We start from the raw sequence: 12,638 nt of genomic DNA, 5'->3' as shown, positions 1-12,638 counted from the left end.
CAGTGACAGTTGGCATGGTTTTTATTAATGGAGGACATTATAGTCATCTCAGTAAATATTTCATTTCTTAGTTTAAAAAGCCACAGAACTATAGATCTTTAGAGTTGGAAGAGATACTAGGTGTCTTCTACACTCAGGGTAGCCAGTCTGCTTCTCTCAAGTCAAAAGAAGCCCTCCTGAAACTGGGAACAAAAATGTTTTATCTGGTTAGGCAGCACTAGGAATTCTTCTTTCAACTAGACCATGAACTCTTTGAGGCCATAGTCAGGGTTTTCTCTAAATTTTGTATCTCTTCCAGCAACAAATTCTCTCTCTCCCTCTCTGCCTCCTCCTCCCCCCTCTCTCTCTTCTCCTCTCTTCTGTCTCTCCTCTCCACCTTCCCTGTCCCCCTCCTCCTCTCTTCTCCCTCACATGGATGTATGTTAATACATATGTGCATTATGGTTTGTAAAGTTTTTTCACATACCTCACTTATCTCATTTTGTTGTCTATGCAAGTGAGTCTGTATCTGTCCAAATCTGGGACAGAAGCTGAATATAATTAGTTATATAATTAGATTCTCATTACCCCCACAAATATGGATTTATGCATCTAGGCCCCTACTGAAAAATAGTACTCCCCAAAACTGGGAGGGACCTTAGAGCCTGCCAAGAATTCTCACTTATTTTTTGTCACAGACCCCTCTATCCTTCTGATGAAGTCAACAGATCCTTTCTCAGAATAATGTCTTTAAATGCATAAAATAAAATACATAGGATTACAAAGGAAAGCAATTATATTGAAATAAATTACCAAAATATATTTAAAAAATAAGTCTGTACACTCCAGGTTAAGAATCCTGACTGATCCCACATTTATAGAAACCCAAAGAGAGGAAGTGATACATCCATGGCCACAGAGGATATTTCTGATTTAGTACCATTCCATCATCTTTCAAATGGATAAACTGAAGACCAGAGGTTAAGTGACATGAACAAGGTCACAGAGGTAAGTATCAGAGCCAGGAGTAAAACCTACTTTTCTGACTTTAAATAACTTACTTTTCATACCATGTCCCTCTATGAAGGAAGTAGGGGAACCTCCAAATTCTCACTAAACTGCGGATGGAATAGGGCAATCTTATACAGAAAGAGATTTGTTCTATGACCGAATCTGGAGCAAGGTCATGGCAAAGACAGTGACAGCAGCCAGGGTACAGTCCCCTCTCTGTGACGTGACAGGAACAGATTCTGGCATGATGTATGTGATGTGAGGTTTACAGGTGTAGAGCAGATAAAATTCTACCTTGCCTACAATGACCCCTACTCCATGAAGCCTTCCTTGATCTCCCACTTCTCCTAACCCTACCCCCCAACTAGAAACCAGAAAGGACCACAGTTAGAAAGGCCTTCAAAGGGCAACTAATCCTACCAGAAATGATCTAATTTCATTAAATGATATTCTAGGATGATTCGTAAAATCTCAAGAGTTGGAAGGCGCCTCAGAGGCCATACAGTCCAATCCATGCCTAAGCAAGAATCCTCTCTACAGTATCTTCAACAAGCGGTCATCCACCTTCCCTTTGAAGCCCTTTAATGATGGGGAGCTCACTACCTTTCCCACTCTGCTTTTGTACAATTCTCATTGTTAGAGAGAATGTTAGGTTTCTGTGTATGTATATATATATATATATTTATATTTATATGGATTATATATAATATTATGTATATACAATATTCTATATAAATAAGATTATAGAATACATACATATATATTGAACCCAAATCTGCTTCCCCATAACTACTAGTCAGTGCTCTTAACTCTGTCCTCTGAAGCCATATTTAGTTTTAATTTATTAAATTCAGCCCAATCTTTTAGCCTGCCAACATCTTTTTGGATCCAGTCTCTGATACCCAAGTATAAAACATCACATTTGGCTGAACACAAATTTGTTAAGTACGAGATAGAGAGGTATGGCTAGACAGCAAGTCAAGTGTTGGGGGGGTTTTAGTGTACTGAAAGCTCCATATGAGTCAAAAGGAAAATATGGCAGTCCAAAACCCTGACACAGTCTTAGATGGCATTGAGATACCCAGCATAGAGGAGCAGGGACAGCATACAGGACAATCCTGCTGGGTCCTTCAGCTAGAGTCTTGTGTTCAGGCTGAGAGTTCCTTTCTAGGAAGGATACTGCAAACTGGAGCATGTGCAGAGGTTAACCAGTATGGATGAGGGTCCTCAAGACCATGTCATCTGGGGACTGAATGAAACAACTGAGGATGTTTAGCCTAGAAAAAAGATTTAGGGTGTGACATCTACAGGAAAGAGGGAATAGGCTCATTGTTTGACTCCAGAACCAGAGCCACGAATAATGAGTTCAAGTTGCTAAGAGACAGATACCAGTTAGATTTAAGGAAAATCTTCCCAATGACTGGAGCTATACAAAAGTGGGGTGGGCTGCCTCAGGAAGTAGTGACAACTGGAGACCCACTTCTAAAGTACACTGGTGATTCTTTTTCATGTTTGGGGTGGACTAGAACTGGCCTCTGAGGTTCCTTCCCTTTCAGCCGGTATATGATTCTGTGAGTGGGTGATGAGCTGGTGAAAGCAGCAAGTGTGGACCTCTTATAAGCACTGTCTGTTTGCTTAGCAGTGTCTGGCATGATAGTCAGCACTTAACAAATGTTTGTTGACTAACAGACTCAAGAATAGATATGGCAGGTCCTGCTATCAAGGAGTTTACAATCTAGGGGATTTAGAAGCAAATATGTACTTTCTGTGTATTTTGTGCTACTACTTACTAAACTCTTATTTGTACTGTAGTTATGTATGTCCATGGATGTGCTGGTAAATGTTTAATAATTAGCTCCTGGGGAGAGAGGAAAACAGAAACTTATAAGTTTAACAGTAGAATATAATATTAACATTTTTCCCCACCCCTGGTCTAGACTCTGCTGAGTCCTGATTTGCCAATTTCCAAAGTAAAACCGGGTGGTGTAATGGATAGAGAACTGGGCTTAGAATCAGGAAGCTTCATCTTCATAAGTTCAAATCCAGCTGTGTAACTCTGGGCAAGCCATTTAGCCCTGTTTGCCCCAGTTCTTTACCTGTAAAACGAGCTAGAGAAGGAAATGGCCAGCCACTCCAGTGTCTTTGCCAAGAAAACCCTAAATGGGATCATAGAGCTGAATACAACTGAAAGGACTGAACAACAAACTGCAAATGCTCACGCTGAAAATTTAACAATGGTGCTCTCAAAAGCTAGTATGAACTGGCTCCAGTCTGTTCCTACTGGGTGCCCATATCTGAGCTACCTACTTGTATCATAAGAAAAGAGATTCAGAGTTGAGAGTCACCCTGGGGATCATCTATTCCAACTCCCTCTTTTTACAGATGAAGAAGCGAAGGCCACAATGGTTAAATGGTTTGCCCAACGTCAGACAAGTCAAAAGGGGCTGGGTCAGAGTCTGAACCCAGGTCTTCTGATTCCAGATCCAGTACTCTTTCCCAGACATCACACTGATCCTTAAAGGCAGGAACTATGTCATTCCTCTCCCTGTCTCTGTCTCTCTGTGTCTGTGTCTCTGTCTCTGTCTTTGTCTGTCTGTGTGTGTGTCTCTCTCTCCAACAGCACCCAACAGAGTGCCTTACAAAAGGCAGGTGCTTAATAAAAGTTTGTATAAGTTGATGCTGGTGGCAATGGGACCTTGTAGCTGGGCAACAGCAGAAGTGGGCCAGGCTGTGTGTGGAACAAGCAGGTCAGGCTATACTTGGGATAAAAATAGCCTATTTATGCAGGAGCTTTGATTCTCCATAGAATCACAGGATGTCAGAATAGGGGTGGGGTAGGGGAGGGAACTTAGCATGTTGATTATTAGAGTTGGGCTCAATTAATCAATCAATAAACACTTATTAAGAGCCTACTATGTGCCAGGAATTATTCTAAGTGCAAGTGATACAAAAAGAGGCAAAAGACACTCCCTTCCCTCCAGGTGCTCACAATCTAATTGGATGAACCTTAAAATGCAGGATGTCCAAACTAGACAGAAGATAAACTCACACGTATGTAGTGCTTTAAGGTTTGCAGATTGCTTAACGTACATTATCTCATTTAACCATAGAATTTCAAGATGGGAGGGACCTAAGACACCATTTATTCCCACCTCTTCCTTTTACAGATAGGGAAACTGAGACCCAGGGAGGCAGTAATTTACTTGCCCAAGGTCACACAATGGTAGAGGTGGGACTAGTTTAGTATTAGTACACGTTTAGTATTAGTCTTATGGGATCAGGCTTAGTATTCCTTTCCACTGCTCTAACTTTGGGAATTAAAGTATGTTTTCTGACTCTTTCTGTACTTGGATCCACAAAATACTGGAAAAATATTCTACTTTGAAGAAATTGATAAAAGTAAAGCCTGTGGGAATATGGAAGAAAAAAATTTTTTTAATTTCCCCCACCATTACATCATCATCAAAACTACCATTATCATTTATTTTTAAGGCACATACTCATGCATATTTTATACATGTAGATAAACTATGTCTCACACATACACATTAGCTAACTGACCAAAAAAATGCATCATTCTTCTTGTGTGCAGTCATATTTGGTTGGATACCAATGTTCAGCTGTTCACCAAATCACAAACAGAATCTCACTCTTCCTCCCATGTGTCTCACAGTCTCAGTCTGTGTCTGTCTGTGCCTGTCTCTCTCAGCCATGGTGTAAAACACAATCATTCCAAGTCACAGAGCTTAGTAGTCATTGGGGACTGGTGTCAAGGTCACAGCCCTGCCCCTACAGCATCACACTGTGTCATTTAAGATTTTTCTGGCCCCACTCAGTCTGCATAACCCACAGTGCTATACATTCACACAGGGCAACATCGACTCATTCAGTGTGATCCATACAATGTCACATACTCAGTATCACTGGCATGCAGAGTAAATATTAACACGCCATCCTTCACACATACATACACCATGCCCAGCACACAGGGATGACACAAACATAATTAATACATGGTCTTAATTCAGGCTTTGGTTTAGACTTGTGATTTCATCAGTGTAGGGATCTCCCAGTAAGGAAATTCACTATACCAATGCAGATCAGATCTGTAACTGCTTTGTGTCTTAATTTTAGAAAATTTCCTGGGGCACTAATGGGTTAAGTGATTCACCCAGGGTCACCCAGGCAAATCCCTGAGGGATTTGAAGTCAGGTCTTTCTGACTGTCTTGTTCTCTATCTACCACGCCACACTGCCTCTCCTTTATACAGAGCTGGCTAAGAGTCTCAGTCCTGCAGGAGCTCACAGCCCATCATCTGGGTTTCTCTCCTTCATCTATTTGTTCTCTTTCATACAGTGTGAAACCATAGTGTCTCAGGGTCCTGTGTCTCACACAGGAGCCCAGTCCACTTTACTGAGACAATGTTACACATGCTACCTCGCAGCACCAGGCTTTCTACAATATCACATGCTGTATCTCAGGAGTGACACAGAGTTCCTTGGCACATCCTGGGTCTCAAAATACACACCCCTAGCTCAAGAATAGTAACAGTTGGTTTTTCTATAGTGTTTTAAGGGTGGCAAAATGCTGTACACAGTCTCATTTGATACACTCAGTCGGTATCACACACTGGGAGTGTCCTAAGCAGCCACAGGGGCTGTGAGTTAGTGTCCAAAGTGTTCCCTCTCACACAAATACACAGTGTCACACACGGAGTGTCCTAAGTAGCCACAGGATCGGTGGGTCAGGATCCCGTGCGCTTTCACACACAGGCGCACACACACACACACACACGCACACGCGCGCGCACACACATGCACACTCACACGCACACACACTCTCACACACACACTCACACTCACACACACACACTCACCCCAGCCGGCAGCTCCTACCTGCGCAGGTCCCGCAGACGGGCCTCCTCACCCCGCACGTAGCCTTCCAGCAGCCGCAGCAGCTCCCGCTCGGGACCCAGAGCCCGCTCCACACTCTGCAGCGCCGAGAACTTGTCCTCCCCGCGGCCCCGGGGCGGGCCGCCCCCCGCCTCCGTGGCCCGAACCCCAGCCCCCAGCTCCAGGGCGGGCAGCACCGGTAGCACCAGCAGCACCAGCGCCGCCGGGGGGCCCATGCCGCCAGGGGCTGCACTGCCCTCCCAGCGCTCTCTTTCCTCCCTCTGCTCCCCTGCACTCTCCGGGCTCCCTCCTCACATCTCTCCTCCTCTGCTCCTTGCCTCTTTCTTTCCCCTCTCCTCTCCTCCCCTTTCTCTGCTCCACTCCCTCCTTCCCTCTTCTACAGCCTCTCTACATCCCCTGCCTCTCCTTTCACACTTTCCCTTGTTCTTTCCTCTGCTTTTTCACCTCCACCACTTCATACATTCATCCTCCCCATCTCGCGGTCTGCTTTCTCCCTTTCTCTGCTCTCTTTCTTCCTTTCTTCCTTAGTTCCCTTCCCCCTTCCCTTCCTCTTACCATATAGCTCTGCCCCTTCCCCGCCAGCCCCCCTTCCCCTTCTGCCTGTTTCCTCCCCCACTTCTTATATATACATTTATCTTCCTGTTTTCCCTCTCGTCCTCTCCCCTACACCACTCTTCCCTCAGCTCTTTCCCCCTTATCGTTCTTCAACTCTTTCTCTTGTCTTTCTTCTCTTTACCCCACACCCTTCTTTTCTCTTGAGTTCCCATCACTTTGGTTTTACCCTCCCACCTGGCTATATCCCCTTCCCCCTTTTCCCATTAGGCTTTCTTCCTTTCCCATTGCTCCTTAAACCTCAACTCTGAAATTGCAGAGTGCAGAGGGAGCCTTGGCTGGGAGACAGGAGATCCGAATTCTGATCCCAGCTCTGCAGCCAGCTCTTTGTCCAGCCCTGCACAAATCCTTTCCTCCACCCCGGCTTCATTTTCCTCCTGGGTAAAATAAGGGGGTTGGAATAAACGATCTCTTCAGGTTCCTTCCAGGCCTGACATCGAGGCCCCTTACAGTTCTGAACATCCTAAATCCTCTTTAAGGAGTCATTCCAGCCTTTTCTCTCTCTAATGCCAGATGATAGGCAATGTGGTGCAAGGCACTAGATTTGGAGTCAGAAAGAGACCTGGGCTCTAATCCCAGTTCTAACATTGACTAGCTGCGGGCCCATGAGCCAGTCACACAATCTGGAGCTTCTCTGTCCTTACCTATAAAATGGGGACAAGTTATACTTGGAGTACCTGCCTTCTGAAAAAGGTTATAAAGAAAGTAAACTCTGTAAATCTTGAAATTATATCTAAATGAGAGTAGAAAAGAATATTAGGTTTAGAGCCAAAGTTAAACTTGGAGTCAAACTACCTTTGAAACTTTGGGCATTCTGAGCCCCAGTTTCCTCATCTTTGGCATAGGAGGATTGGATTACATAACCTCTAAGGTCCCTTCCAGCTTCAAGTCTGCATGGGTCTGTATGACAGCAAGATCCCCTCCAGTCCTGACAGTGATCCTGTATATTGTCTGGTAGTAAGCTTCTCCCTTAGAGAGGACTGGCATCTACAGGAAAAAAAAGTCCTAGGTACAGGACGAAAAGAACTTTCTTGGTGGTGTTCTCGGCCTGTCCTAGTAACTAACCTATTTAGTGTTTTTCAGTCTTCACTGGAGAGGACAGTGAAGGACCATGGAATGTCAGAGCTAGAAAGACCCTTAGAGATCATCAAATCCAAACCCTTCATTTTTACAGAGGTGGAAACTGAGGCAGATGTGAAGGAATCTTCTTAAAGTCACACAGAAGAATCAGAAGCATAGTCAGGGCTAGGACTTCTGGCCTAAGGCACTTGCCATTCTCTGGCTTCTTTCCTAAGTACTTCCTCAGAGGAAAGCTTCTAGTTAGAAAATACCTTCTTTGCTAGAGTCAGGATTTTGCCCGACTTTTTTTTTCTTTTCCTCTTTCTTCTCCAGTGAGAACTCAAGAGCCACGCTAAAGTAACTTCATCTTATCTACCTTATACTCCTGTTTGTCAGGGAAGGTCATAGGAACCTTGAGATTTAACTGGAGGAAGCAACTAATCCAGCCTTGTTATTTTACAGATGAGAAAAATGCCTGGAGAGAAGTAACTTGCTCAATGTTGAACAAGTGGTAGGACCTGGATGCCAACCCAGGTCTTCTGATTCCACATCCAGAACTCTTTTGACAGTTCCATGTTGCCATTTCTAAACAAAAAGACCAGCAGGGGGAAAAGTGATTCAGTCATCTCTAACTTTCCGACCCCGCCTAGGATTTTCTTGGCAAAGATAATGGAGTGCTTTGCCACTTTCTTCTCCAGTTCATTTTGCAGATGAGGAAACTGAGGCAAACAGGGTTAAGTGACTTGCCCAGTGTCACAGGCCAGATTTGAACTCACAAAAAGGAGTCTTCCTGACTCCAGGCCTAGCACTCTCTCCACTGTGCCATCTTACTGCCCAGAAGATAGCACTCCTAGCCCTTATTTTGGAGAAAAATAAACCAAATTTGCAGGGAATAGGTGGGGAAGAAAGTTCTTGGAGAGGGTAGTGTTTAGGTTGACAAGACTCTGGTTCTATGTTTCTAATGCCAAGAGTGCCCCCTGGTGGAGATTTGGAATGTATGGCCTTCTTGACAATTTTCTCTTATTTCCTCAGTTTCCCATGGTGACACTTTTCTAGTATTGTATCAGAACTGCCCTACCATGTTTCACTGAAGATTGCACCATTTGTCTTTTGTTTAACAGTGAAGACTGATACCTGGAACCTATTTCTAGGTGAGGCAATTTAATTTTCTATTTACTGAGCCTGTGCCTTGTGGTTAATATTGTGCTGAGTAGGGGAAAAGACAAGACATAAAAGTCTTTTGTCTGCCATTAAGCACTTCCACTTCTGCTGTGGAGACATGAAGCTGGTCTCCTAAAAAGTACTAAGAGGCAGGGAGTATAGTGGAAAGAGCACTGAATTTGGAATAAGCCCTGGGTTCCCATCCCAGCTGATACTAGCTATTTATTTGACTTTGGGCAAGTTACTTTGCCTGAGCCTCAATTTATTCATTTATAAAATGGGAACAATACTTTTACTATACCTCACTAGCTCTCTTTAAGACTCAGCTCAGGAACTACCTCTTTAAACAAGGGGTCTTTCCTAGTAATCTCCCCAAATCTCTCTCTCTCTCTCTCTCTCTCACACACACACACACACACACACACACACACACACACACACACACACACACACACACCTTACTTAGATGAGGATGTGGTAAATCCTACTAGTAGAATGGAAGCCCCCTGAAGGCAATAATTTTTTTCACTTTCACTTTTTTCTTTGTATCCCCAGATCTTAGCACGGTGTTTAGCACATAGTAGGAACTTAAAAAATATTTAGATCAAATAAAGATAAAATTTAGATAAAATAAAGATCAAATTAAATGATGTAAGACCTCCCCCCACCTCAGTTCCATAGCACTTTATGGTTTATGATGTGAAGTTATTATTCATTGTTATCATTCCTAGATCGGAAACCTGGGCATCTGGGTTTTGCCACTAACACTGTGTAGTTCCTAATTTTTACAGAAACTCAGACCTACAGAGGAAAAGGGACCTGTGCATAGTCTCAGGGTATACTTGCCCACAAACTCAGAGGACACCAAAAGATACCATGTAATAAAGTGCTTCATTTATTCAAAAAACCTTTGTTGAGAAACATTGCGTAGAGAGCCCTGACCTTGGCCTGGGGTGGGGGGGAGTGGGGAGAATAAGATGAACAGATGTAGTTCCTGCCCTAAGTTCTTAAATTCTATCAAGAAAGATGATAATATTTCCAAAGAACTTGGTTAATTTTTAAATTTGAACTTCCTTTTGGTTTTTGTACTTGACAAATATAAAACTTTAGTATTTCCATATATTTATAAAAAAGAAAAAAGGGTTGTATATGAAGCCACAATTCTCTATTACATGTAGCTTCATTTTTAAAAGAACACATGTAGTAAATTTATGTTAGTTTCAGAGTTGTCCTCCCTGTCTTCTGAACTTCCCTCTGGAACTTTGTAAATCTTCTAGCATGATCCTGAGAGGCAGGTAGTATAAATATTTCCCATTTGGACAGATGAGGAATGTAGGCTTAGAAAAGACAAATGCCTCAATTTTAATTTAACTCAATAGCTACACAGTGTCTACTATGTGCAAAGCCCTGTGATAGGCAGGAAAGAGACAAAGATGAAAAACCAACTCTGCCTTCATCTTCCTCCAGTGCTGAGTACAAGAAAGTTCTGCACACATGCTGAATGAATCTCTTTCAACCTTAAAAAACAAAAGAGGAAAACTGAGGCCCAGGGATAGGGACCAATTTACCCTCATTTGGGGAGGTCTCTTTAAAATGATTGAAATCCTTCCCTTTCATTTGTTTTCAGTGACCGTAACATTGTATACAGTACTCATATATTTGTCAGTGGATGATAGATGAAATTGAAAGGAACCAGAGAAGTCGTAACACTTGGAGTCTTTGACAGGCCTGCTACCTGACCTTTCACAAATTATTTTCCCTCTCTGGGTCTGTTTCTTCCACTTAAAAAATGGAGAGGCGAGGAGTGGGGGGTGGGGGGGAGAGACAGAGACATAGAGACAAAGACACAGAGGCAGAGACACAGAGAGCAGAGACAGAGATAGACTGAGACAGAGAAAGAAAGAGCGACAGACAGAGAGAGAGATACTAAAGTTGCTAATGCTTTGTCTCCTAAAAGATGCTTTCTACCTCTGATCTTGAGCCTGAGACATTGATAGGTGGTTGTGTCCACCAGGTGGCAGCAGGAATCTAGGAAGTCTGATCAATTGCAGTAATTAAGTTTACCTTTTACTGCCCCTTCTCTACTTCCCAATTTGCAAAATTTCACTCCAGCTAAAATGATCTACATACACAGTGGTTCCCACCCTCAGCATTACTTTAGACTCCTTTGTGTTTTCAATGCAAAAATCCCCCTAATCAGCTTGTGCTTGACCACTGTAAAATACCCTCCCCAACCCAGCTCATTCCATTACTGGGAGCAAATTTCCATTTCAATTAAACCTAAATTTGCTTTCCCCTTCCCCCACTTAGCCCTAGGTCCCAGAAATATAATAGGCATATGTCTTAAGAGCACTCCAGGTCATAGGGACCCGCACCCCACCCCCAACCAAAGTTAGCAAAGGCAAAATGGCTAGATGGATTCCCTTCAGGCCCCTGAATGGAGCATGGGATCCAGAGCAGTAGTTGGCTACTGGAAGGGAACCCCTCTGGAAGAACCTTTCTGCAGTGGTATGGAGGTGACCCTGGGCTCTCCAAAGGTATGCCAATGGAGCATAAACAATGGCAGGCACTATCAATCTGGAAAGTCTTTGAGTGGATTGTGGTCTCAAAAATAGCCCCGGCAGTGTTATTTTATCATCAGAAAGGGTAATGTCTTTTTTTCAGTAAAAGCAGCTCATGAAAACCAGCAGAGGAACAGACTGAAATGTAACAGGGAAATATTTAACAAAATAGAAAAATACAATAGAACATAATATCACATTTGAAAACTAAGTCCATATGCTACCCACTGGGATCCTTATATACACATTAGTGGCCCCATTTTTACGTGAATTTGACACTAGAGCTTTTTATCAGTGAAGGGAGTTATACTGACAAATTCATGAATCCTTTAAGTATTGAAGGTCTGAATAGTGGGGAAAAAAACTAGAATAGGCTTTGACAGTCATTATGTTCTTATGTTATTATGTTCTTCGGAACATGATGTAGTCTATATTTTAGGGAATGGGAACAGTGCCCGTGTCATTTCTTTGACCTTCTTTGGGCAAGCATAGGGTTGGGGAGGGGGAGGAAGAAAGTAAATCATTGGGTCGGAATGGCCAGGACATCCCAAAACCTATCACGCCACCATCAGCAGCTTTTTGATCAGCTGAGATTACTTGGTTTAGAGAAAGGAATGTGGTCCAGCATGCCCAAATCAGCAGGGAAGTCCTGGTCTAGAAAACAGCATTATGTTTGAGCCACAGAAGGAAGATGGATGTTCCAAGTCTAAAAAGAATCATCTGCTAATCTTGGCATGGGTAGCAGTTAAAAATGGGATTAAAAGACTCAGCTTTCAATCTGAATAGTCTTCTTTTACACATTTCTTTCTTTTTTTCTTTTTTTTGTTAATTTCTTTTTAGTTTTGTACATTCACTTCCCCTAAGTTTAAAAATTTTCTCCCCTTCCCTCCCCACTAGCTCCCCAACATGACCTGCAATCTGATATAGGCTCAACATATACATTTCTATTAAACATATTTTCACATATAGAGAAATATATATAGCTATTTCCACATGTATAGAAGAATTACAATGAATGGGAGAAACTATGAGAAAGAAAAAACAAAACAAAAAAAAGAAAATAGTCTGCTTTACTCTGCATTCAGACCCCATAGTTCTTTCTCTGGATGTTGATGGCATTTTCCATCATGAGTCCTTTGGAATTGTTTTAGATCCTTGCATTGCTGATAAGGGCTAAGTCTATCATAATCAGTCATAGCAGACTGTGACTGTTACTGTGTACAATGTTCTCCTGGTTCTGCTCACTGCATTCAGCATCAGTTCAAATAAATCTTTTCAGGTTTTCCTGAGGTCTTCCTGTTCATCATTTCTTATAGAATAATAGTATTCCATTACAATCACA

The 12,638-nt window shown here is 42.7% G+C and overlaps 1 protein-coding gene across 4 annotated transcripts in view; it reads right to left on the bottom strand.

The window, feature by feature from the left end:
- The window catches only part of P4HA3 (prolyl 4-hydroxylase subunit alpha 3), a 58,336-nt gene extending 51,889 nt beyond the window's left edge, over nt 1-6,447 (bottom strand). For 3 of the 4 annotated variants that reach the window (XM_072610877.1, XM_072610875.1, XM_072610876.1), the window contains exon 1: nt 5,886-6,447. In XM_072610877.1, the coding sequence (XP_072466978.1) occupies nt 5,886-6,118 (233 nt within the window). In that variant the 5' untranslated portion in view covers nt 6,119-6,447. The remainder of the gene's footprint in view (nt 1-5,885) is intronic. The other variant, XM_072610874.1, reaches the window with a different exon arrangement.
- Nucleotides 6,448-12,638: the final 6,191 nt, after the last annotated feature.

Source organism: Notamacropus eugenii, chromosome 5 (assembly GCF_028372415.1).
Source record: "Notamacropus eugenii isolate mMacEug1 chromosome 5, mMacEug1.pri_v2, whole genome shotgun sequence".
NCBI lineage: Eukaryota > Metazoa > Chordata > Mammalia > Diprotodontia > Macropodidae > Notamacropus > Notamacropus eugenii.
This window is presented reverse-complemented; position numbering and strand designations above follow the sequence as displayed.